This window comes from Ahaetulla prasina, chromosome 1 (assembly GCF_028640845.1).
Source record: "Ahaetulla prasina isolate Xishuangbanna chromosome 1, ASM2864084v1, whole genome shotgun sequence".
In the NCBI taxonomy this organism is placed as follows: Eukaryota; Metazoa; Chordata; class Lepidosauria; order Squamata; family Colubridae; genus Ahaetulla; species Ahaetulla prasina.
Window position 1 is genome coordinate 196,337,511 of NC_080539.1, and position 24,783 is coordinate 196,362,293.

At 42.8% G+C, this 24,783-nt stretch overlaps 1 protein-coding gene across 4 annotated transcripts in view; it reads right to left on the minus strand.

Moving 5' to 3' along the window:
• NRP2 (neuropilin 2) overlaps positions 1–16,466 on the minus strand; it is a 211,765-nt gene extending 195,299 nt beyond the window's left edge. For all 4 annotated transcript variants that reach the window (XM_058186640.1, XM_058186632.1, XM_058186658.1 and 1 more), the window contains exon 1: positions 15,565–16,466. In XM_058186640.1, coding sequence (XP_058042623.1) covers positions 15,565–15,640 — 76 coding nt within the window. In that variant the 5' untranslated portion in view covers positions 15,641–16,466. The remainder of the gene's footprint in view (positions 1–15,564) is intronic.
• Positions 16,467–24,783: the final 8,317 nt, after the last annotated feature.

Genomic DNA, 24,783 nt, shown 5'->3' on the forward strand with positions numbered 1-24,783 from the left:
AAAATGCTTTTGACAATCATCCAGTTCTTTTTCAAAACCCTCATTTCCAAGAAAAACTTTAACTCAGCCAAAGAAACCAGTTAGCAGCTACCAAATATTTGCTGCAGGCTTGCATTTCCCCATTGCAATTTTTTTTTTTTTGCTAGATTTACTGAAGTCATTTCTACAAATGTTAGCTTTTAGCAAAGCATTTCAAGGTCTTTATGAGCACACATTGCTCCAAGTTGCACAAACAATATTTGAATTGCTATGTAGCATGGCCATCCAAAATTGGATTTATTTGTTTTGACTCCCTTTTATAGCTAGTCAAGGGAGATTAAAATAGCTGCTAGTCCAAGCATCTGATTTATCCTTGGTCTCCTATTCACTGCCCTAAACTGTCTTCTCAACACCGCATGGCTACATACATGCTGGCAACTGCTCTGTTCACCCCTTCCAGTTTTAGGAAATGTATCTGAATTACAGAAGGCTTTTTCACTCTATGTAGAGCACCAGACTATTTTCTATTTAAAACTCTTCCATTTTCACATTTGACATCCCTTTGGGGAACTGAAACAGGCTTTCATTATGGATGAACATACCAGATCCTGGCATAAATTTATCTACATCTAACATGTGTTTTTGCCCTGCTTTGTTAATTACCAGAGCCATCTGTGGGGAAGTCAGGGCTTCCTCCTTGTCACAATTTATCTTTATCTCTTGCTAGATTAGGTACTGAAGTCACATTATTGGATCTCCCGTATCACACTCATTTCTCTGAAGACAGAGCCTGACCAATACAAATAAAATTACAGGTGAATTAACCAAATCCACCCTTAAGTCTGTATCTTTGTCAAACAAGAGGTGATTGGCATGGACTTAATGTGGCATATTTGGGAAGAAAGGCAAAGAGCCATTTGCACATACCAGGGATCATACATAGATTATTCAACCCTGGATGTCTCACAGCTAAAGATTTGAATTGCTTATCCTGATAAACATTTGTAAGAAGAGAGCAACAAGCCAGTCAGAGCTTTCTCCCCCACCTCCTTTTATCTCTTCAGACTGCTCTATTATTGTCTTGCAAGGCGGCACCCGTCACCTAGCAAGTTTCCTTTTCCCTTTATAAGAAACAGGCTAGCCAGTGAAAATCTATGAGCCGTGTAAGCTTTGCTCTTTTACACAGCCAACTACGGAGCCGTGCCTCCATAGATGTTCAAAGCAACACCTCATATAAGCTGAACACAGAACATTGCCACATTTTGAAGGCAGTTGCTACTCTGCCTTATAGAACTGAATCTTCCAATGGGGAAAGATGAACTCAATTCCTATATATTCAGAACCAAACAGATAGCATTGATTCAAATATGTCATTCAAACATAGCACAGGAACAAAACAAAACAGTAGTTCTTCAGAAAGCATGACACAACAGTGACCAAAAACTAGAGGCATTATTGTCTAGAACAGTGATGGCTAACCTTTTTCAGACTGAGTGCCCAAAGCACGTGCATGCACCCGATCCCCCTAAATGCAATGCATGCACAGGCCACGTGCATGTGCCCCATCCCTGTGCATGGATGCATGGCCCCCTGCATGTACCCTGTCCCACGTGCATGTGTGTGTGCCCCCACACATGCCCCACCCCGTGCATGTGTGTGCGCACCCCCGTGCACCTTGTCCCTGCATGCATCCTGGCCCCCCCACAGTGCCCTGCCCCCCAAATATATGCGGGAGAGAACTGAAGACCAGCTGGCTGGCGGGAGGCACGCGCACATGCGTGGCAGACCTGAACTAGGGCAACAACGTGCCACATGTGCTATAGGTTCACCATCACAGGTCTAGAATGTCTACACAACTGGGGGGGAAATTAAGACTGGACATAAAAATGTTACTGGAAGAGTCAGATACACTTTGGTTCTTGAATACTAAACATAAATAGTCGGGAAGATAGATGACTTACTATCACAGCCATAACCTGGCTTAACTACACCTTTAGAGGAACTTGTGGGGGGGGGGGCTGGGGATACTATTACACCCAGTGTCTGAATGAAGATTATTCTAATCCAAGTCTACTTTGTTGCAGTACATTGATTGGACTACAGCAGCAACAATAAGATACTTTACTACAAGCATCTAAAGCTCAAGAGAATCTGTACATCATGGCAACACAATTTTTTTCACATCATACCGTTTGGGCCTCGGTTATATTTGAGAAAAAGTTACTAGCATGAGCTCAATTGAACTTAGTGAAATCTGTTTCTCAGTAACAGTACTTGGATTCACGCTGTGAAACTGCCATGGTATCTTCATCAAAAATACTTTTTAGAAGGAGGTCACAAAATACAATCACACACAGTAAGTCATAATGTGGCTTCTTCTGTTTTGGTTTAGAAAAATTTCTTTGAACCCAAGCCGTGTGGTTTCTGGCTTAGTGTTATTTGGCAATTCAACCACTCTGACTTTTTCAACTCTGTAATACAGTGGTCAGATGCTGGACTAGAACTGGGGAATCTCTGACTTTAGATCAATCAGTTTCTCAACCGATTTCAGAGATGTTGCAAGGATAAAATCTGGGGGGATCAACATGGACATTGAGTAATCTCTCAGAGGTATAAGGCAGGATATAAATAATAATAATTAAAAATACCAACCAACCACGGCTTTGTACCATACTGAAACCCACCCTTTTGTTTCAACACTACTTTCTAATAAATAAATTGCTCTTCCAATTTCCTGTTACAAGGAATGTGTTGACAGTAAAGGAAACAAAAACTCTTTCCTTTTGGTTTCCTATTTATTTAAATGTCCCTATTTTCTTAGTGCCATAATGAGGGAGTGGTGCTTGGCAAAGAAAGCAACTTAAAGTAGATTTGTTGGGAATGCTTACATTTGCTCTTGTAAAATATACTGAGCCTTTCATGCAATAAAGTGTTATGCTTATAAGTGTTGCTTAACTATAACACATCAGGTTGGAGGGAGAAGAGACTCCAGCTGAGTAAGCTAGTAGAAAGTTTACTTCTGTATACACATTATTTGATCTTTCAGGTTTGTTTATTAACAGCTTCTCAACTCTTGCCCCTTCTTTTGTCAACATCTTCTCAATTTCTCCAACTGAAAGCCCCATTTGTTATCTATGGAGGGGGAAAGCCATCATGATTATTTCTGCATTATTGGGGAGCAAGACAAGAAACTTTGCTGAAATGTCTACTTTAAACTCAGGAGGTAAAAGGTAAAGCCTCTTTCCAGTCAAACTTGAAGACTACTAGAGCTGTGAAAGAACTTTGGATTCAAAGCTAAAAGGTGCTTTGATGCAAGCATGGGTACCCATGTGTCTGCAACTCCTTAAACCAAATGTATGCTGTGCAGTTGTGCGATCCCAGGAAAGGACACAGTTGCTTTAAGTAACTGCAGACAGGGGCTATGTGTTCCCTAAGCACATTTTGTCTTTGAATCTAAAGAGATGCTCATCTCTAGTGACTATATGAATGCTGCTGTGCAGATTTCTTGGCAATAATAATAGTTTGTCATTCTCTACTTTTGGATTTTTTTTTTCACTTTAGGCTAATCTACAGTCTGGAAATTTCTTGGTAGACTCCCATCCAGGTCTGGGATAATCAGGTCTGACCCCACTTCATTTTTTCAGATTAGGCCCAGTCAACTAGGTAGTGCCATCTGCTATGGCAAAAGGAGCTCATTGCCTGGTTATCAGCCTTACAGGGAAGTTTTGGCAGTGTGCTTTTTTGCAAAATGTTGTCATCACAATCTATTTTTAAACTTGGGATTTCTCAGGAGATAAAGCAACAAAAATAGTTAAGAAATGCAGATTGTATTTCAAAGAGAAATATGTATATACAAGGAGAATGCACTTTGCATAAAATGAATTATTTTGGCAAGTAATAAGATTGCTGGTACAATTGCTAGTAGATTCCCCCCAAAATATGGCCCTGAACATTACACACGTTTTACGTATAATGGAGGTAATGGATTGAGAGAAATTATAAGAATCCTACCTTGCATTCCATTTTTTTTTATAAACAATTTAAGGCAGCAAACGTATCTAATGCTCCTTCTTCCTCCAGTTTTCCCTAGAACAACAACCCTGTGAGGTGAATTGAGCTGAAAGTGAGTGACTGGCCCAAGGTCACTCAGCTGGCTTTCATGATTAAGGGGGAACTAGAACTCACAGTCTCCCAGTTTCTAGCCTGGTGCCTTAACCATTAGACTAAGCTGGCTCTCTCATTAGATATACATTTATAGCCCCAAAGCAGATGGATCAGTTTATAGATCTAAAATCAATGCAATCAATTGTTTAAGAACGTAGAAAAAAATAACAAGGGCCTCATTTACTTTTAAAATAACAGGAGAAAAAGTGGACAGTGATAAAACACGATCCGGGGGGTGGGGGGCAGCAGAAGACCCAGATTAAAAATGTAATAGGTAATAAATTAAATAAGTCCAAATAAGTCCAAATAAGTCCTCCAGATGTCTCCAAGTCTTCTGGATAAAATCAGATCATGTCTACATATTTGTGTCATGGTGTCCGGTATTCCAAACCAGTTGTACATATTGACAAAAGAAATCAAACACTCAGCCCATTCCATGATGCAGGAGGACAAAGAAAAGTTGAACATAGTGCAATTTAAAAAGCAAATGGATAAATTCCATTAGATTTTTTTAACTTCAAGGTTATGTAAAGTTCATCCATAAGTCTTAACTAACACCACGGCAGACACTTTTTAGTAGAAGCTTTTTTTATATAGCTCAAATCTTTTCAGACAGGTAGTTCCAAATAGGAGGGAGGGAGGGAGGGAGGGAGGGGCAGTGGAAAACAGCTGGCAAATGAAGAGGGGGATGGGGACAATAGGTAAAAAAATCACCTAAGGGCCACATATAATTTATCAGATACTCATTCCTATGCTGGAACAGTCTGGAAAAGTCTACTCAATCTCATGGAGATTATTAACACAATTGCCCACGTATCACCCTATTTTAAGCACAACTTTTCTTTCTTAGCATTAGTTTACAGCAAACTCATTCTTGATTCCTGCTGTCCATAGTGATTCACAGGAATCCTGGCTACTCATTATTGGTTTCCTTCCTTCCTTGCTCCCCCCCAGAGACCAGCTCAAGACTCCTGAGAAAGGACTGTGTAGGAACAGTCATCTCTCAGTCAACAGAGACTAATCAAGCCTCCAGATTCCTATAGTTACGTTTACCGTAACTAGCTCCTTGGGAAAATCCCTGCACTTCTAGATCTTGAATTTAAAAGACCCACAAAACCAATTACCGAGTAGGCACTTACTATGCAGCACTATTGACGCAACATGCCTGTGGACTTAGGTTGTGCCTGGTTGAAAAATTACTGTGCAGTACCCTCCCTGAACTTCCTTTAACAAAAACAACAAAAAGCCATCTTTCATAACTTTCATAAGGAACTTCATGAAGGTGAGGGTGGATGCTGGAAGAGAACGCATGTTATCAGAGCCATGATGGTTCTGTGGTAAGAATGCAGTATTGCAGGCTTACTCTGCATTCCACTGCCAGGAGTTTGATTCTGACCTACTCAAGGTTGACTCAGCCTTCCATCCTTCCAAGGTTGGTAAAATGAGGACCCAGATTGTTGGGGGCAATAGGCTGACTCTATAAACTGCTTAGAAAGGGCTGTAAAGCGGCATATAAGTCTTATTGCTATTACTATTCTGTTTCTTGTCCACCAACTGTGTTTCCATGGGGCTGCAGAGGAAGAGAAGTCAGCAATTCATTCACACCCCTAGTAGTCCTTTTGGTCATAGGCTTCTTCAAAAACAACACTGCATGCCCAAATTCATGTGTCCTGAATTTCTTGCTGATTGGAAGAGTAGAAAGTCTACCCTTTTCAGCCAGAATGGAAATGCATTTTGAAGATGAATAATTAATATGTTTCACCAAAAAAAACCCCACCACTGAATTATTTTGAGAATTCCAAGGATACCGAGGGAGGGAGGGAGGGAAGGAAGGAAGGAAGGAATTTTCCTGCACAGCATCTAGTGACTGTAGAGCTTTTTCCAAATGAGGAGTTCTGTTTGCCTTCACACACATAGAGCCTGGCTCCTTGATTTGAATCACTACTAAGCCATTTTGCTTTTCTAGACAGCTTTCTGCAGGCACTATTTCTTAACTCATTTTGAGATAATGTTTTTATTAGGTCAGAGGATGATTGACAGAAAGTTGCAAGCTTTCAAATTTCCAAGAAGCCTTCATCAGGAAAGATGGTATAAATCTTCAATTGCTCTGGTGAAGAGGGTCTCAGTATGGATTTGTTGTTTTTTCTTTCTCCCTTGTGGATCAACATGACTGCTTTTGTGCTTCAATGTGACTAATAAAATACTGAACATAATCAATTAACAGAAAAAGCCCACACAGAAGAAAGGGGGTTGTATCTTTGATGCTGAGATTGCATTTTTACAAATGGCATCATCACTATTAGATAATCCTAGCAAACCTGGCCTTAACTGACCTTTTTTACTTAGTAGAACAACTCAAGTGTATATATATGTGTGTGGGTGTGTGTGTGGGTGTGTGTATGTATGTAAAGGTAAAGGTTCCCCTCGCACATACGTGCTAGTCATTCCCGACTCTAGTGGGCGGTGCTCATCTCCGTTTCAAAGCCGAAGAGCCAGCACTGTCTGAAGACGTCTCCGTGGTCATGTGGCCGGCATGACTCAATGCCAAAGGCACACGGAACGCTGTTACCTTCCCACCAAAGGTGGTCCCTATTTTTTCTACTTACATTTTTAGGTGCTTTTGAAACTGCTAGGTTGGCAGAAGCTGGGACAAGTAACAGGAGCTCACCCCGTTACACGACAGCACTAGGGATTCAAACCGCTGAGCTGCTGACCTTTCGATCGACAAGCTCAACGTCCTAGCCCCTGAGCCACCGCATCCCTTAATATATATATATATATATTTGTTTTCGTAGGTTTTCACGGGTATATGTATGCAGGTTTTGGTATGTTCGGATCTTTTCCCATGTAAGATTGGAAGCATTTAGGCAACGTTTCAATGAGATCTCACTCATCATCTTCAGGCTTTGGCTTTGTTCTTAATCTTACGTGGGAAAAGACCCGAACATACCAAAACCTGCACATATATATATCGCCAAGACACTTCCAATTTTACACGGGAGAAAACCCGAACAACCAAAGACCTATATATATATATATATATATATATATATATATATATATATATATATATATATATATATATATATATATATATATATATATATATATATATATATATACACACATGCAGGTTTTGGTATGTTCGGGTCTTTTCCTGTGTACACGGGAAAGTGCATGGGAAAAGACCCGAACATTCTTTTCTATATAGGAGAATAAATGCACGCATCGCAGAACACAAGAACGCAGTCAGAAAAGAAGAAAAAACCTCCTCCCTTTTCCAGCACCTTAAAACCACAGGACATGAAATTGATTTTGAAGGAACCAAATTAATCTCCAAAACTGAACACTATAACAAGAGAATAATTATGGAAGCCATCAAAATAGAAAAACACACCCACAACATGATCAAATGGGATGACACCTCCCGCCTACCAGACATCTGGAAACTGGCCTTAGTCAACAAACGAGTCCCAGCCACGAAAATTGATACCGGACCCAGGATAACACACAATGCCACAACCGATCATCCTCACCAGATTCAAACCCACACCCATCCCACAGACAAAACAAAACCACCATCTAGAAGCCAGACCATGCTGGCACCACTGGCTGCTGCACCTCCCTCCAATCCCCACACAAAGCAAGCTGACATACATCAGGAACACATGACAAGACTTCGGACTTGGAGCCAGGCCAGGGCCTGGAATGCTGCATCACAGCCATCTGCTCAAGACATCACATCACAGAACTCCAGAGGCCACAACACCAAAGCTCAGGAACAAAAGACTAGGACCACACCCACACAGGCTGCTGTGAGGCAGCTGATCAATCTGCAAACACCCACTCCATCTACCAATCAAGATGCAACCACACAGCCAACCAACCCACTCACAACACTCCCCACCTCCCCACCAGTATTTATAGAGAGACAGCAGCTCCAACCACACTTTGCCCACAGAAGCTCAAAGCCGAAAGCACCAGCCTGAAGATGATGAGTGAGACCTCATCGAAACGTCGCCAAGATACTCTCAACCTTACACAGGAAAAGACCCGAATATGCCAAGACCTACACACACACACACATATACGCACGCATACATACATAGCATGCATACATACATACATACATACATACATACATACATACATACACCCCATCTAGTCAATTATCCCTTTACTGTTTTCAACCAAAGGATGCGTAGATCTCAAGTGTGAATACCAGTTTCACTTTAATGGCTAAACATTTTACATTGCCATAATGATAAAGGCTAATTATTTGTTTATTCTTCTTCCTAACAAACTTTGGAAGAGTCCCTGGTACAATGTTTCTTCTGTCCCCACAATCATATGCATGCCTGGGGAATTTTCATAAGTGCACTTAAAACTCTAAGCTGTTACAACTCAAACCACCACCCACAACATTTTCCTTCTAAGAGAAAATAGGGGGTGAGGGAGTCTTGTCACCTGGGTCTCCCTTATAGCTGGATTGTTAACCACCCTGGCTTAGAAATTCCCAAGCCTGAACCTCCTTAGGGGAAGATAAAAACTTTCTCGGTGAAGCTCAACCTGGAGATTCCATAGATACTTACTTGGCAACCATATGAGAGTGGTTTGTCAATACTTTCTTTTGGAGATGTTTTAGTATATAAAAACACAGTCTAGTAGAGCCCAGAAATTTCCTAGTAACGTCCCGTCCAAATATTAACCAGCCCCAATCCTATTTAGCCTTTTTCAAGGTCAGCTGCCTTACTATGGATTTTTGGCCAATATAGGGCAGTTATTCAGAAAAACAAATAATCAAACAAAATGAAATAAAGGGATATATTTGGACAAAGGAAGCTGCATTAGAATCAGACCAAGACAGAACTTGAATATTTCCTCCAGCAGCCCTGCTTCTTCCCGTTTCTATTGTTTGGATTTCCATCATCAATTTTATCATATTTAGTAATTGAGTTGATTAAATAATGTTTTGGAATTGGCATGGGTTTTTTTAATTGCATTTGATTAAAGCTGGTTCATTGTTTGTCTAAAATTGATTTAATGGGCTTGTTTTACTGATAGCAAAGTGCAAGAGTCCTACCCGTAAACTGCTTTGAAAGGCATTGAAAGGCATTGAAAGGCTTTGAAAAATTCATTGCCTAAGTAAATAAAAGCCAAAAAAACCCCAGTCTTTTTCGTTATGCGGAGTTTTGATCTTCAGAAGATTGGCAGTCCCCTCTCAAGTTTAGAAACTAAAGGATTGAACTGTCACCCCATAAATCCTGCCAGCAAAGTTACCCTATTGAGTGCAGCATATGAGTTTCTCATAGCCTGTACCTGATGCCCTAAACCAGCAGATGTCCTCCCTATTACAAGAACTAATTGGAGGAATGAGCCCAAAGGGCAAGGATTAAATGGCTCTGGAAAGAAGATTCACTCACCCCCTCCTCCCTCTGAGAAGTAATCTGGGTTAAGATTAGGGCATAAGAAAAATGTGGACTACTTGTGTAAGAGACGGAATGCAAAACTCAAATCTTACTCCTATTTCTTTTGGGTAAGGAAGATACAACATTTTAAGTAGTCAACTTTACTTAGGCAGATACACTATGTTCTTGCTGTGCCTTCCTTCTGTACTAACTGTAGAGAAAGTTAGCTAACCTGTAAAAATTCCCACTCTCATACCCAATTCTGTATGCACAACTAGTGTTTCATATTGCTAGGAAATCAGTCTTTGAATCCTCACTTCGTTCATGGAAATACTGAGGAGTGATTATAGAGTATTAAGCAATGATTCTCACCCTTGTTGAATTATTTTGACTATGCTCCCTTAGGGAATAACTTCCTAACTCATCTACATTGATGTGGCTGTATCAAAGTCTGTAGAATTAAAACCAGCTTGGCCTGCAAGTTGCCCTCTTATCCTCTTCTTTACCATTAAACAGCTTTCTTCTTCCAAAAGGAGCATCAGATTTATTTGATTATATTTGTAAAGAAAAGAGATTCAATCAAACCAAGTCAAGCAATTGGGGCTATATAGCTTAATCACAGCTCTGCTCTCCTCTATTAACTTTATGTCGGTATTAAGGAGAAATCAATCAGCTGAAATGAAGCATTAGCCACAATTTCCTCCTCATTGGGAAAAGCAACAACAGGCAGAGGTTCATTTGCAACTGAAATTGCTCCTGAGGGTGACAAGAGCCGAGAGTGGTTGAAGTCCCCAGATGAAAGATCTCCTTCTACATTCCCCAACTTCTCTCCGCCCCCCCATAGAATATATACCAAAATTTCTGTATATCTCTTATTTATCCTTAAATTGGCGGGCTTACAATTTAGCAGCACAGAAGCCCATAATGGAAAGAAATGCATCATAAATGCTACAGCTACCTTGCATTTCATGGTTACCCATAATTAATGCCACTTGTGTATCATTTTCTTGAACACAGCAAATGCTAAACTGCAGCTGGACATGCTAAACACATTTTACAGTAGTCTTATTCTTACAGCAGCAGCAAAGTTAATGCAGTGTAAGTCCTTGAAAAATCCTGATAGTTTTAAGATTTACAAAACAGAAAGCTAATAAAATATGAGGGAGACATTCTCCACTCTACCTACCTGTAATTCTCAGTTTTTGGAAATCTTTTAAATTCTGTGAAAACTAGACACTTGCTTAGTTTAAATTTTATAGTAAGCTTGTTTAACCATAGTCTGCTGAAACTAGCTTCAAAGACTATGTTTTGTTTACTTATCAAATTTATTTGTCACCCAACTCACAGTTCAAGGTGAGTTTCCACAATTTTTTTTTTATTTACATTTATATCCCGCCCTTCTCCGAAGACTCAGGGCGGCTTACAGTGTGTAAGGCAATAGTCTCATTCTATTTGTATATTTACAAAGTCAACTTATTGCCCACCCCAACAATCTGGGTCCTCATTTTACCTACCTTATAAAGGATGGAAGGCTGAGTCAACCTTGGGCCTGGTGGGGCTTGAACCTGCAGTAATTGCAGGCTGCTGTGTTTTAATAACAGGCTTCTTACAGCCTGAGCTACCACGGCCCTTATGTCTAGATTCTAGACAATGTCTAGATTCCTACACCAATATACTGCTTGATTGCTAACATAACATGTAACATAGTCCTTCACCTTGATCATATCAGAAAAAGTTTTCCAATATTCTAAAAATGTCCAAAGGCTTTGCAAGGAACCCCACAATGCATCTTACTCAAAATGTCAAACCCTGCAAAAAAAAAAAAATAGTAAGAAAATTACATCTCTTAATTGCAAATCAATGCCAAGGGGCAAAAGAGATGATTCTCCCTACAAGCAGAGACAGTCTCTCATCTTCTTCCCTCAGTTTGCAAAAGGATGCCTGTAGGGATTGGGCAAAGAGGAGTTTCCAATGCATCTCCCTCCTGAGCTGCCATATTGTAACCAACAAGCAGCACTGAAAAGCAGTGTTAGTGACCGTTTCACCAGTCCCACTGGCAAAAGTCCAAGGCTTTTACTTCTTCTAAACCTGTTAACAATACCATTTGGTTTCCATCAAGTTCTGATTGGGATTTAACAATATGGACAACTCCTCCTAGTCCCCAGAAAATTTAAATCATCAAATTGCAGGTGGGGGGTGGGACAACAGAATTCCTACATCTGCAGTTCTTCCAGCAAATCCTGCAAATGCACAAGCAGGGACTTTCAGAAGACAACAGCTGCAGAGGAAAATGGAAGAGCTCCTTATTCACAGAACCCTAACAGCTGAGAGGGACCCAAAAGCTACTTTTGCCCATCCCCACCTGCTAAATCTCCACTCCTTCCCCATCCACAGCACTCTATATGCCGATGCTATGGGGGGGGGGGAGGGAAGAAGGGCTTTTGGAATAAATTCTTTCTGATAAGATCAGTAAACAAGCCTACCCACCCTTCATTCCCCAAAGAGAAACTTCTGATGGTTGGGAAAGACTTTTTATTTCCAATTTAGCAATATGGATTCAAATTAAAAATCCCCCCCCCATGTATATCCCAGCACAATCATCATTTGTTCAATTAATTGGGGCATGGGGTTTTTTTCTTCAAAGGAGGCAATATACATTATTTTGTGAATTTCAGTTCTCCCTGCCTGAATGGCTGCCAGGATGGCCAAGCCCTGGAAGTGAAAAGGCTGTTCAGCCTCCACGGATGCCCAGGGCTTACAGAAGGGCAGAGATGAGAGGAGCATTCTCTGCAAACCTAGACCAGTAACACACATCTGTCAATGCCCAGTTCCTATGGCCTCAACCTCGGGCAAGATGAGATTTTAAAAACCCAGCCTGCTGTCAACACAGGGCTACTGCAGCCTTCAAGGGAAGCCACCCTCTGCAGCAAGGCACCAGTGCCAAGAATTCAGAAACAAGCCAGTATTTACGACACATTCATCACCCTTTCTCCCCCTTATCCCCTCCATTACTCCAATCACATTGCTGATTTCCCTGAAATCACCAGGCTGGGCTAAGGGGGAAGAACTTCCTCTGGGGAGATTCTTCAACCTCTGCAGCTGAGAGAGCTATAGTCTGCTCAGGGCTGCAAGGAAAAGGGCCCCTTCCAGGCTCCTCTAGCAGAAAAAGGGCTGTCAGGCATTATTCACCCTCATCCCAGGGTTTCCAACCCTTTAGGCTTAAGGGCTCATCTAACAGATAGGAATGCTCCACTTGCCTTTTTTTTTTTTTCTTATTCGAAGCATAACTTAGCAGAAACTCAGGGACTATTTCCTTGTTCCTTCATTTGAGGAAATCCCCCTTGATTTTTTATCATGGGCAGAAAAAAGGTGACCAGCACCCCTGATTCAGAACTGAAAGGGTTTGCCTTGCATCTCACCGGCCACTTCGGATTTTCCCAGGCGGGGGCGGGAGGGTATTTCCATAAGCTGCAGCTTCCAGAGTGGGTAGCCCGGTAGTCCCTTTTGGAAGCAAGGGGGAGTCAGACAGCGCAACCTGGGCCAGCATTAGCGCACTTCAGCAAATCTTTGCCCCGCACCCGCCTTGCCTAATAGTTGTGGGTCTTCTGATCCGCTCAGCCCAACCCACCCTTGGCGGCTTCTTTCCTCTAAAGAGCTCTGCGGCATCCAATAGCCAGGTGCACAAGGGTGGAGAGGCTCGTTCGAGGAAAACATGGCAGTCCAGGCCGGGTGACGGGACGGCCCTCGCAAGCCCTCTCGGTCGGACTTCAGCGGGAAACTCGGGTGCAAACCTCAGGCCGCCCAAAGCGAAGGCACCGCCTGGCCCAACTGACCTCGGGGAAGATTGCCGTAGGACGGGACTCACGGATGCCGCGCGGACTCCCGAGGGGATTTCTAAGCCGGGGATTTCTAAGCCTGTTTAAATAGGGTGTGTGTGTGTGTGTGTGTGTGTGGAGGAGCAGCGCCAAAGGTCCGCAAAAGCGGGCGAGACTGGCGGAGGCGCGGCAGTCTGGCCGGACGCGAGGCATTTCTCTGTCCGTCGCCTCGGAGGGGTGGCGGGCGCTGCCGCAAGGCTCGTCGTCGCCAAAAGCGAGAGCGGTGGCGGCGCTTAGCACGCCCTGGACTCTGCGTGGAGCGCCGCCCCGGCGAGACCCGGGGAATGTATCCAGTGCCACCTTTTGCAATGGGGCTCTCAAAGGCTCTGCCTCTGCCTCCTCCCGGTGAACAGGCGCGAGAATTACAGTTCTGTCGTTACGTCCACCCAGGAGAGGAGGTCGGGAGGGAGCAAAATAAGCTGAACGTTAAAAAGGAGGCGACCCTCCCGCCCATCACTCTTACGTTCCTTACGTTAGCGATCCTTTCTCTGGCGGGTTCGTTTGGATCAGCATTTCGAGGTCTCGCCTGGCTGCCCCCCTGCCTTGCAGCCCGCCCGAAGTTGGTCCTCGCCCACCCGCTGCATCCCTCCAACGTTTCGTTGCCGGAAGGAAAAAAAAGCCGGGTTTCAAACCCACTTAGAGGTCCCGAGGTTTGATGCGGGAACTTTGTGGTGTGGCTCGGCTGTTTTTCTGGGCTGTGGCCAAGGCGCTCTGCCATCCTTGGGGAAAAGCTTTCGTGCCAAAAGAAATTCTGGCGCTCGGCTAAGGCCTAGCGAGTGGCGGGTTTCTTTCATCGACCAAATGAAGCCATCTTCGTGGAAAACCTACCATAACCTGATTCTAACCTGATCGTTGGGACTTGAAAGCCACCCACCCCTACATGCCGGTCGACAATTTATGTAACTCCCGGAGACTTTTTAGTGCAGGAACCGTGCGCAGAATTGCGCGGCGCCCAAGCAGACCTCGAATTGAATCAGCCTCTCTTTGGAATCGACTTGGAACCGCGCCGCGAACAATTTGTATTCGCTTCGCGCTAGAGGCTCAGGATGCCGCCTCCCGCCTCCCTTGTTATTTCGAAACTATCTTAAGGTGCTCCGCTGGATGAAGCTGGTGTTTCTCGGCTCTTCTTCCCCTCCCCAACTCTGTTGTTTATAGGTCTGATCTGCCTTATCAGAGATTTCACTGACCGCTCAGTAACCAATTTAGAGGAAAGAAGCGCCTGATATCTCAAAAGGAATAATTAAGGCGGATGGGTGGGTTTAGCGCGCCCTCTTCGCCAGTAATCAGAGATTAGTTCCAGCCTCCCCTTTTCTTTCAGTAACAAGGCTGGAAGAGTTTTAAAGGAGCAATATAGATAGTTTTTAACAATTCACTGCGCTTTGAAATAGACTGGGGGACCCGAAATGTGCCGTATGGATTGCTTCGGTTCTTCCTTGCACCCCTTTTTGGCCCGTAAATTTCATCCAGAAAAGTTTCTAACCCTTTTGTAAGGGTTTTCAGCCAAAATTGTAAAAAGTTATTTCTCCCCGTGGAAGAAAGTACACCTGTATGCGCGTGCGTGCACGTGCAGGAATCTATGCAAAGGACATCCTCGGTTACTCTATTTCTTAGATATTAAGCAGAAAAGATGCGGTCGGCTGTTCTTTCCCGAATCCAAGCCACTCACTCACTTTGGAAAAACGCAAACTTTTCTATTTCTAGAAGGGAATCTCCCTTCCAGCACCATCCCAGTCGGAATTTTCTTATTTTAGAAATGTAAATCCGAAACGTACCTCACATTTAGAAGTGATTTATGTTAAAGACAGGACAGATTTGGAGAAGTTATATTTTCTCTCCGCCTCCACAAAAATTACATAGCAAGGGGGACTTTGTGGTATGTTTAGATCTTTGATTTATTCCATATGTGACACGCACAGCTAAAAACAACCCCAGACTTTTCAGTTTGTTACAAAGTCATCATCCATTTTGCAACCAACTCAAGTGGGGCTTAAGTTGTTTTTCAGTAAAGGAGCAGAGTTACAGAATCTGGCTGAGTAACCCCGGATGGGTCGTTTCCCCACCTCCCTTGAAAGAAACTGTTTGACAGAGGCAGGCTGGACGTGTCTTTTAAAATAGAAGCGGCGATCCTTAGGTCTTACCTGCTGCTTGCCCCAAAACTCCCGATCCGGCCAAACGTAGGAGGAGAAATCCCCAGAGCAGAGGAACTGTATCCATTTTAGGGGGAGGATGGAGAAACCCTTGATGGGAAAAAGAGCGATTCCTCCCAAAACCGCGCTGGGTCAGGGAAAGCGGGGTTTTCTTTCGCAAGTCTCCGAGACGCCGCGGATTCGGTCCCAGAATTTCCTCTGCCGAGGTTTCAGATCCGTTCCGGGGCTTCCACCCGCTCGGCTCCGCAATAAACCCACTTCCCCAAAAAATCGCCCGAGCTGGAGGGAACTCCTGACGTTCAGCAGAAAAAAAAGAAGAAGCGCCCGGCAGCCCTGCTGAGGCGCTCACAGCCGGCGACACCCGGAGTAGGAAAAGAACCGTGCACCCCCAGAGCACGCGAGAGAGCCCCGTTCTTCAGAGCGGCGTTGCCTTCACCGCCGCATCACCGGAGAGGTTCTCCGCAAACCCGCCGGAATAAAAAAAAAATTAAATTAAAAAAAACGGGCCGCCTTGGCATCGCACCCCCCCCCCTCCTCAGTCCTCGCCAGAGCCTGGCAGGCGGAGAGCGAGAGCGCAACGAACGGCGCTCCCGGCGAAGGGTGGCGGTGATTTCCCAGCCCGCGGCGCCCGGCTGCTTCCCCCACCACCACCCCCTCCAACACGCTGCCAGTTCGCGCTCTCAGGCGGCTGCCGGTCAGCTTCACGCCAGAGGCGTTTTCCGGATGCGGCGCCGCGAACGACTCCTCTATCGCCGCCGCCGCCGCCGCCGCCTTCCTCCTCCGACGCGTGGGGTCTCGACTGAAGCGGTGCGGACGCTGGTGCGGGGTTCGCAGCTCTTCCCTTTCTTTGCCTCCGCCTCGGCTTCCTCGCAGCCTTTTCAGGCAGAGCAGCATGTGGATGTCAGACAGAACGGCAGAGCTATCCGATTACACGCTCGCCCAGGGCCCGCCCCTTCTATGTTTCTCATTTAAACAAAACACACCGAGAGGGGAGGGGGAGAGGGGAGGCGTGGGGAGAGGGGGGGCTGCTGAGCCCGCGAAGCGTCGCGCAGTCCACGTTCAGAACTCGGCCGGGATCCAACGGGGTAAAGCGAAGGCGCGGCGATCGGCAGAGGCTGCATAAGCCTTTCTCCGTCCTTTCCTGCTGCACCGGACCGGCTCCGACTTTCTCGGCTGCAGCCCACGCCCGGCTCTTGGCAGAAGCAACAAGTCCGGCGCGGAGGCCTCTTTCTAGCTGGGCGTCTTGACTGCTAGGGCTGCTTTTTTTGGGGTGGGTAGGGTGAGGAGTGGGAGCTTTTCCCCGCCAGCTCTCGGGAGGTCGTGTGAACGTGCTACATATTGCATCCCTCCATAAAGTGATAGGTATTTAAAATTATACACGCAGGCTGTTGGCGGAAGGTGATAGCTTCAATGCTTAACAGCTTTCTCCAACTATAAACCGGAGTTCTGAGCTCCAAACACCGCCCACACAAAGAGAGAGACACAAATAACACTTAAAAGGCTGGCAGGAGATACCTTATGCGCTACAACATAGTGGAAGGATTTATTTTTATTTTTTATTTATTTTTGCATAAATCTTGCCAGCAGCATAGTAAATTAATTTACCCCTGGGAAAATGATAACGATTCAGCCTCAGACCAAGATTGGTTTAAATAACTTGTGACTGAAAAAAAGAATAGACTCGGGTTTTTTGTTTGTTTGTTTTTTGTTTTGTTTTTTTGCTTGGGTAGGAGAAAGCAGGCTTGCCAGTTATACAAAACTCTACCTTTGGCAAGATGAAATCAGACGTAAGTCATGGCATAATATGGGCATTGTGCATTTTTCATCCAAAGTCTGGATCAAAATAATTTTACTTATTCTGTCATCATACACTGCTCCTTGCCCTGTCAATATATACACACAGCATCTACCTGACTCCACTGGGACTGGAAGAAAAGCAGGATAAGGGCCGTTTAATACTTGTATGGGAAACCTCGAGGGAGATTTTGTAGGCTCTGGACTGAGAAACATTTTTTGTTTTCTTTCAAATCCCAGAAGAGATAGCTGGCAAATATTGGATGAGAGCCCCTGGAGGTGCACCTGAAGCCTTCCATCAGTGATCTCAGAATGTTTTGGTCTTGGAACATATACCAGTGCAGGCTATTTCCCCCCCCCCCATTCACATACTTCTACCTGGTCCCTGGTAAGGAGAAGGGCAAGCAGGCATGACACGTGCAACAAAACCATAGCAGCTGATTCTTATGACAAGGTCTGGCATGGTACCCTGTGGATATGCCAAGATGCTGCTGCTAGTTATGGAAACAGTCATGAGAAGCCTATTAGCACATTGGCTTCTCTCATAAAAGCTGCTTTGGAAGCACTCCCAAGGCATCTGCTGAAAGCCCACGTGCACTCCATACATAGGCTTCCCTGGGCCCAGTTTGCAAGGATAGTAAGAAAGGGCCCTTTGACACAGTTCCTCTAAGACTGAGCTGCTCAGTTTCCACCACTATATTGTTGCAGAGAAATCATCATCAGATGAGCCAGTGGAGCATAGGCTCTGAAAAAAATTCCTAAAGTAGGTTGAACAAATGATGTGCTAATCATGGGCTGCAGTTGTGCCAAGTACAAGATTAGCCATTATGAACTGGCACATAGCTACAAGTCAGGGGTGAAAACCAGCAGGTTCTAACAGGTTCTGGAGAACCAGTAGCAGAAATTTGAGTTGTTTGGAGAACCGGCAAATACCACCTCTGGCTGGCCCCAGAGTCAGGTGGGAATGGAGATTTTGCGGTATCCTTCTCCTGCCATACCCACCAAGCCACACCCACAGAACTGGTAGGGAAAAGTTTTGAATTTCCCCCCTGGTACAAGTCAATCAGGACATTCAATCAAGTTGTAATGCTGGTTGTTATATAAATGGTTGGAAGTAAATGCCATTGAACTAAGGCATATTTCTGATGACACAAGGAGGTAGCTGTTATTCAAGGGTTCTTGAATGCGAAGAACAAAATGAGTACTGTGACTTCAGTTGAAGCCTAGAATTGGAATTGCTTGCACCCACACAGATCAATTCTTTTCCTCTCGCCCCCTCCACCTTCCAAAAGAGGTGGAAACCAGGCCCTTCATTGCAGCTCTTAGACACTGGCTTTGTGCTAGAGGAGTGGGTAGTAAAAATGTCCTTGGAAAGCCAAGGTTTTGATTGAATCTCTGAAGAGTGATATGAAGTCAAAACTAAAAAGAATACACTGCTAAGGAAAAGAAATGGACAAAAATACAGGGGAGGTGAAATTGGCAGACTAAGTGGGGGGAATTCATGATGCTATGACAAGAAGAGTCACTGTGCACAAAAGCTCAAGTGCTTGTACCTGATGACTAACCATAAAACCTCACCATAAAACCTCATGGTTGACTGGAATGATATCTAAAAGCATCACCAGAAGAGGGCAATGGCAAACTATCTCCCTGCTGCTGCTAAGAAAACAATGGCGATGTGGCCAGATAGTTACCAGAAGCTGAGCCCATCTTGAGGAAGAGTTTGCCTTCATTTTATGGCAACAACTATTCTAAAAAGGATTAGAAGACAGATGGCTTAAATTAGTCTTTCCCCAAGCTGACACTTTCCAGATTTACTAGACTAAAATATTTGGCCAAGGTAACTGAAATTGATGAGAAACGCAATCTAACACCTTTGGGGAAGGTGCGGTATAGTTCTTGTGTTTTTTTAAACGTGTGACTATTCTAAGGATACATTAATATCCATTATTTTCTTGTTTTAATTTCAAGTGTGCACTTCAGTATTCTGAATCAAAATCTGTAATGCTACATTCAGAGAGATGGGGAACTATGTCTAGTATACCTATTACTTAGTCTGATGATTTTCTAAGTTTGGTTAAAAAAGCAGAACACCCTGTAGTTGTGAACACCCTGGTTGTGAACACAGAAGGAACACACTTGCCCCTACACTGCTGCTTATTAGTCAAACCTTAATTTCTTCTCCCACCTTTCTTTTATTATCTAATGTACAGTATGGCCTGGAGACTAAACCATATGAACAGTGGCTGCAGTTTTGGGTCTGGCTAGTCACTAGGGGTGACATGATAGCAGTATTCCAATATTTGGGGGGCTGCCACAAAGAAGAGGGGGTCAAATTATTCTCCAAAGCACCAGAGGGCAGGACAAGCAACAATGTTTGGAAACTAATCAAAGAAAGAAGCAACCTGGAATTAAGGAGAAACTTCCTTACAGTGAGGACAATTAACCAGTGGAACAGCTTGCCTTCAGAAATCGTGGGCATTCCAACACTGAAGGTTTTTAAGAAGAGCCTGGACAGTCACTTGTCTGAGATGGTATAGCTTCTCCTGCTTGAGCAAGGGACTGGACTAGAAGACCTCCAAAGTCCCTTCCAGCTTCTCCTCTCCCCTCCCCTCCTCTCCTCCCCTCCCCACCCCTCCCCTCCCCTCTCCTCTCCTCTTCTCTGGATCCTATCAGAATCCCTAAGGCATGTGCAAAATGATGTCCCTTTAAAAAAAGCATTTTATGTAAATATCTAAACTTTTTGCAGAGAGTAAAAGAGATCACCCTGCAGTTTAGCAAAGGTACCAGTTTTGGGAATGATTATTCAGACTCTACAATGATGCTTTCACATTTTCATATGCCAATTTCTTTGGATTTTTGCTTTGTTACAATAGTACCCAGAAAGATTTACCATTAAAGGGTTACATTAAAGTTTAGGCCAAATTTAAGGATTGCTTGTTTTCAAATTAATTTTCTGAAGAGCTGCAAGTTTTTCCTAAAACTAAACTGGTGGCATTTCCATGGTTGCACTTCCCCTTCCCTCTTATGCAGTTTCTTTTTCCTTGAAGTTGGAAAAGTTCTGACACCAGTGAAGATTTGACTTTTCTCCAGTCCTACTAGCTTTGAAATGGAGAATATTGTCCCTTTTGTTTTACATTTATTGAACATTTACTATATTTATATGCTATATATCTCACATTCATTAGCCAGTTTGGATCAGTGGTGAAATCCATTTTTTTTTACTACTGGTTCTGTGGGCATGGCTTGGTGAATGTGGCTTGGTGGGCATGGCAAGGGAAGGATACTACAAAATCTCCATTCCCACCCCACTCCTGAGAGAATATTGCAAAATCTCCATTCCCACCCCGCTCTGGGGCCAGCCAGAGGTGGTATTTGTGGGTTCTCCGAACTGCTCAAAATTTCCACTACTGGTTCTCCAGAACCTGCTGGATTTCACCCCTGGTTTGGATGTCTTGTAGTAGAAAGCTAGGCAAAAACAATTTAAATTTACATTTCCATTAAACAGTTTACATTAAGCAGCTGCAGCATTTTAGTAGGAAATCCATTACTAAACTAAACTAGCCAAAATACTTCATGATTGTAGAAAAAAAACAAGATTATTGGACAATTGCATCATATCTATTGCTTTCTCTCTCCAGCTTTTACCAATCTTGACAATCTCCCACCTCCTTCCCTTCCCTTTCTCTTCCCTTTCCTTCCCTTCCCCCTCTGTTTTGACAAATACTACACAACCACTTTTCATTGTTTTGTTTAAAAATACTCTACAATTAAATCTCTTTCTTCAAATGAAATTTGTAGAGTTTTTAGCTACATCAGAGGAACACAAGCTGTACTACTTGCTTTAGGCAATTTCTCTTCTTTGGAGGAGGAGGGGGGAGGGGAATATTGGGTGACTTGTAAGGATTATTGGGATTATCCAACATTTTAAACCTAGAAAATAAATGGTGATTATTTCCCCAGGATGACTCACTGTTTTTCTTTGGAAGCTTAATTTTGCATTGCACAGAACTTCTCAACTGATCCAGCCCATTTTTAGTACAGTTTATAAAAAGTTCTTCTGTTAAAACCATCTGATAATGATATATTTTTGTCTTTATGACAAATTGCACCTGCTCACTTGAGACATTGCAAACTCTGTCACAGATGTCTAAGGGGAGCTTTTGATATCCTCTACTGTTCAGTTTTGTTCTGAACCAAGAATAATTTAACAGGTTGGATGTGTGTGTGATGTAGACATTAACTAATTAACAAGCATGTTGTTTTTGGAAAGTTCACATATTATTATTGAGAACAAAAGGCAAGGAGTCTAAGATCAGGACACCTGAAAGAGCTGGTAATATAAAGTTTAATCCTCAGAGGTTGTACAAATCATGTTTGGCACACCTGAAGAAATGAGATTTAATAACCCATTTTCTCTGCATGATAGAATGTTTTAAAAGACACAAATGAAACCAAGGCATTTTGAAGTCAGTGTTATTTGTTTGAATTGATGAACAAAAACTGCAAATTGTGTTAGTTGATTCTTACTAATAAAATTTATATATTGCTGTGATCCATCATATAAAGAAGACACTCAGGAAAATTTATGCTTCCTTCTAACTGAAATCCTTAAGCAGATTTTTGTTAAATAATTGTAAATTTTACCCTGATTTTTTTCTTAAACATATAGACATTTCATTTTTTTTCTATTTCACTTGCCATTAATAGTTTGTTAATGAAAATGGGAGTATAATTCAGTGAATTTTCAACATGACAGTGTGACATTTTAATGGCTAACTTATAGCTAGATTCCTTCCTAAGCTAGCCATGCATGGCTTATTTGTTTGTTTATACACTTATAAATAGCTCTAGGAAACTATAACATAGTTTTTGTGCGTTATATATAAATTCCTCCAAATTCCTATCTGTAATAAACAGAAAAAATGTATTTTCTGAGATTGGTGAAACACAACCATTAAGGAAAGTGAGGGAAAATCATAATTAAAACTGGCATAATCCTAAACATATTTACTAGGGTGACAGAATAAATACCTGTCAAATGCAATAACAGATTTACTAGTATAAAGTTGTGTTTAGGGTGTTATACAATGAATGACATCCACATCACAAAGAGAAAATGGGCAACACACAGTGCCAAGTGAGTCTTTCAGCTCTCATTTTGTCATTCCCAAGATTTCCCAAAACTATACCACAAAAAGCGCACATACTGTCAAAATATGCACATGAAATTTCCTGTAGGCTTAAGATGCTATTTTGAGGGGAGAAACTTCCAAAACAGTCCCTGCCTGGGCCTCCAGAATTGCCCCCATCTTCTACTATATAGAGAAAATAAAGTGAGAGGAAGAGAGAATAGCAGCAGTTGTGGCTGTAGCAAGTAATAGGAACCCAGGAAGCTTAATTAATTAATCGGAATAGAGCTGGAAGGGACTTTGGAGGTCTTCTAGTCCAACCCCCTGCTGTGTTAAAGCTGTGTTAAATCAAATAAGCTTTTCCTATTCAGCTCATGTCTTGCAACTCTCACTGTTAGCAGAGTTTTAGATTGTATCTTTCTCAGTTTAACCATAGTTGTTCTGCATGCACAACATTTGCTTTACCATAGAGTTATGGCCTTTCCCAGTCCTGGCTTGATTTGGAAAGTTTACGTACTTGGCTATGTACAACTACATTCTTTTATCAGTTTTTTGCTTTGTGGGAATCTTCCTGCCTAGAGCTGTATTGGATGCAGTGAAACTTTAGAGATGATTGGTAGGAGCTACTGAGTTTGACCTGGATCTGGAGTCTGCATTTACACTGACTTCAGCAGATTCCTCATTTAAAGGCTAGCCCATGTAACTTTCACTGGAATTAAAGCCTAATTCTTAACACATCATCACTAATAGTCTTCCTCCCCCAATCTTTCCATCTCAGTGCATGAAAATCCTCCCTAAAACCTCACAGAAAATAGGACAATCTGTAATTTAATTGCTCTTTAATAGTTTGTTTACTTCAGCATCTGGAATAAATTTTAGCTGGAAGAATGTCATAGATGAAATGCTGGCTGAAGTTTTTATGGGAAAGAATTTCCTCTCACAAAAGGGTATCTTCAAATTGGGAACCTGTCTTGCTCCATTCTCAGTTTCTGTCTGGGTGAACTGGATTTCTTCTTTCATATCTCACTTCTTCGTTCTTTCTAGAATATTAAGAATTTGCCTTAAGAATTAAGAACTTGTCATCATTCTTCCATTGTGGAACAAGCCACAACACTGGATATGTATATCCTGCTTCTCAGGCTTGTCATATATATGTGAAAGTCTAACACAACTCATTCACCTTTTCAAACAGTCAAGCAATAACTCTGTTAGAATGAGGCATTCTGCACTGGGGAAGAAGACAGAAGAGATTGAGTCTATGGTTCTAGTTATGCAGATTGCCATGTTGCCAGATGGGATAAGTTTCTGTCACTAGGCAAACTTTATGGCGCTCTCCTCTTCATAGAGCAGTGGGGCTTCACTAAGTAGAAGGGCTGAAACAACCTGGTGTCCTCCAGATTGATAGACTACCTTTCCTGAAATAATTGCAGCAACAGGCTTTTGCAGCCCAAAAATTCTGAATCTGGAAAGCAACAAGTTGGGAAAGGCTACCAATGAATTGATGGATGGATTGATTTGATTTACATCATCAAATAGTTAAACTGGGATATATGTTTTTGAGAAAGAAATCCATGACTGGGACTCATTGTGTTGGCTACATGTCCAAATAAGAGCTAGAGCAGGGGTGTCAAACTCATGTCATCATGGCGGCATCACGTGATGTATTGGGACTCCCCCCCCCTTCACTAAGCCAGGCATGGGCATGGCCAGCATGTGACCCATCCAGTCTGCAGGCTGCGAGTTTGATAGCCTTGAGATAGAGGAAAGAGAAAACCTGTGAAAGATAAATGGTTTAATGGAAACAGAGCAAAATTTTATGAGTAAGAAAAAAGTATGCTGAAAGAACTCACTATGCGTTTAACAAAACCTTTCAGCAATATGTTTGCTTTGTTTGCTTCCTTACATTTTGTTATAGAAAAGTTAGTTTGAACTAATGGTTAAAGCACCAGGCTAGAAAACAGGAGACTGTAAGTTTTAGTCTTGTCTTAGGCACGAAACCAGTTGGATGATTTTGGGCCAGTCACTCTCTCTCAGCCTTAGGTGAGACAAGGGCAAACTATTTCTGAAAAAAAAAAAAATAGGCAGGGATGAGCCTAGGCAGTCAACACTGAATTGAACGCATATACATACATTTCATTATGGAGTTAGAATAGAATAGAATTTTTATTGGCCAAGTGTGATTGGACACACAAGGAATTTGTCTTGGTGCATATGCTCTCAGCGTACATAAAAGAAAAGATAACTATCCTATGGTCATAGGATACAATTTAACACTTAATGATAC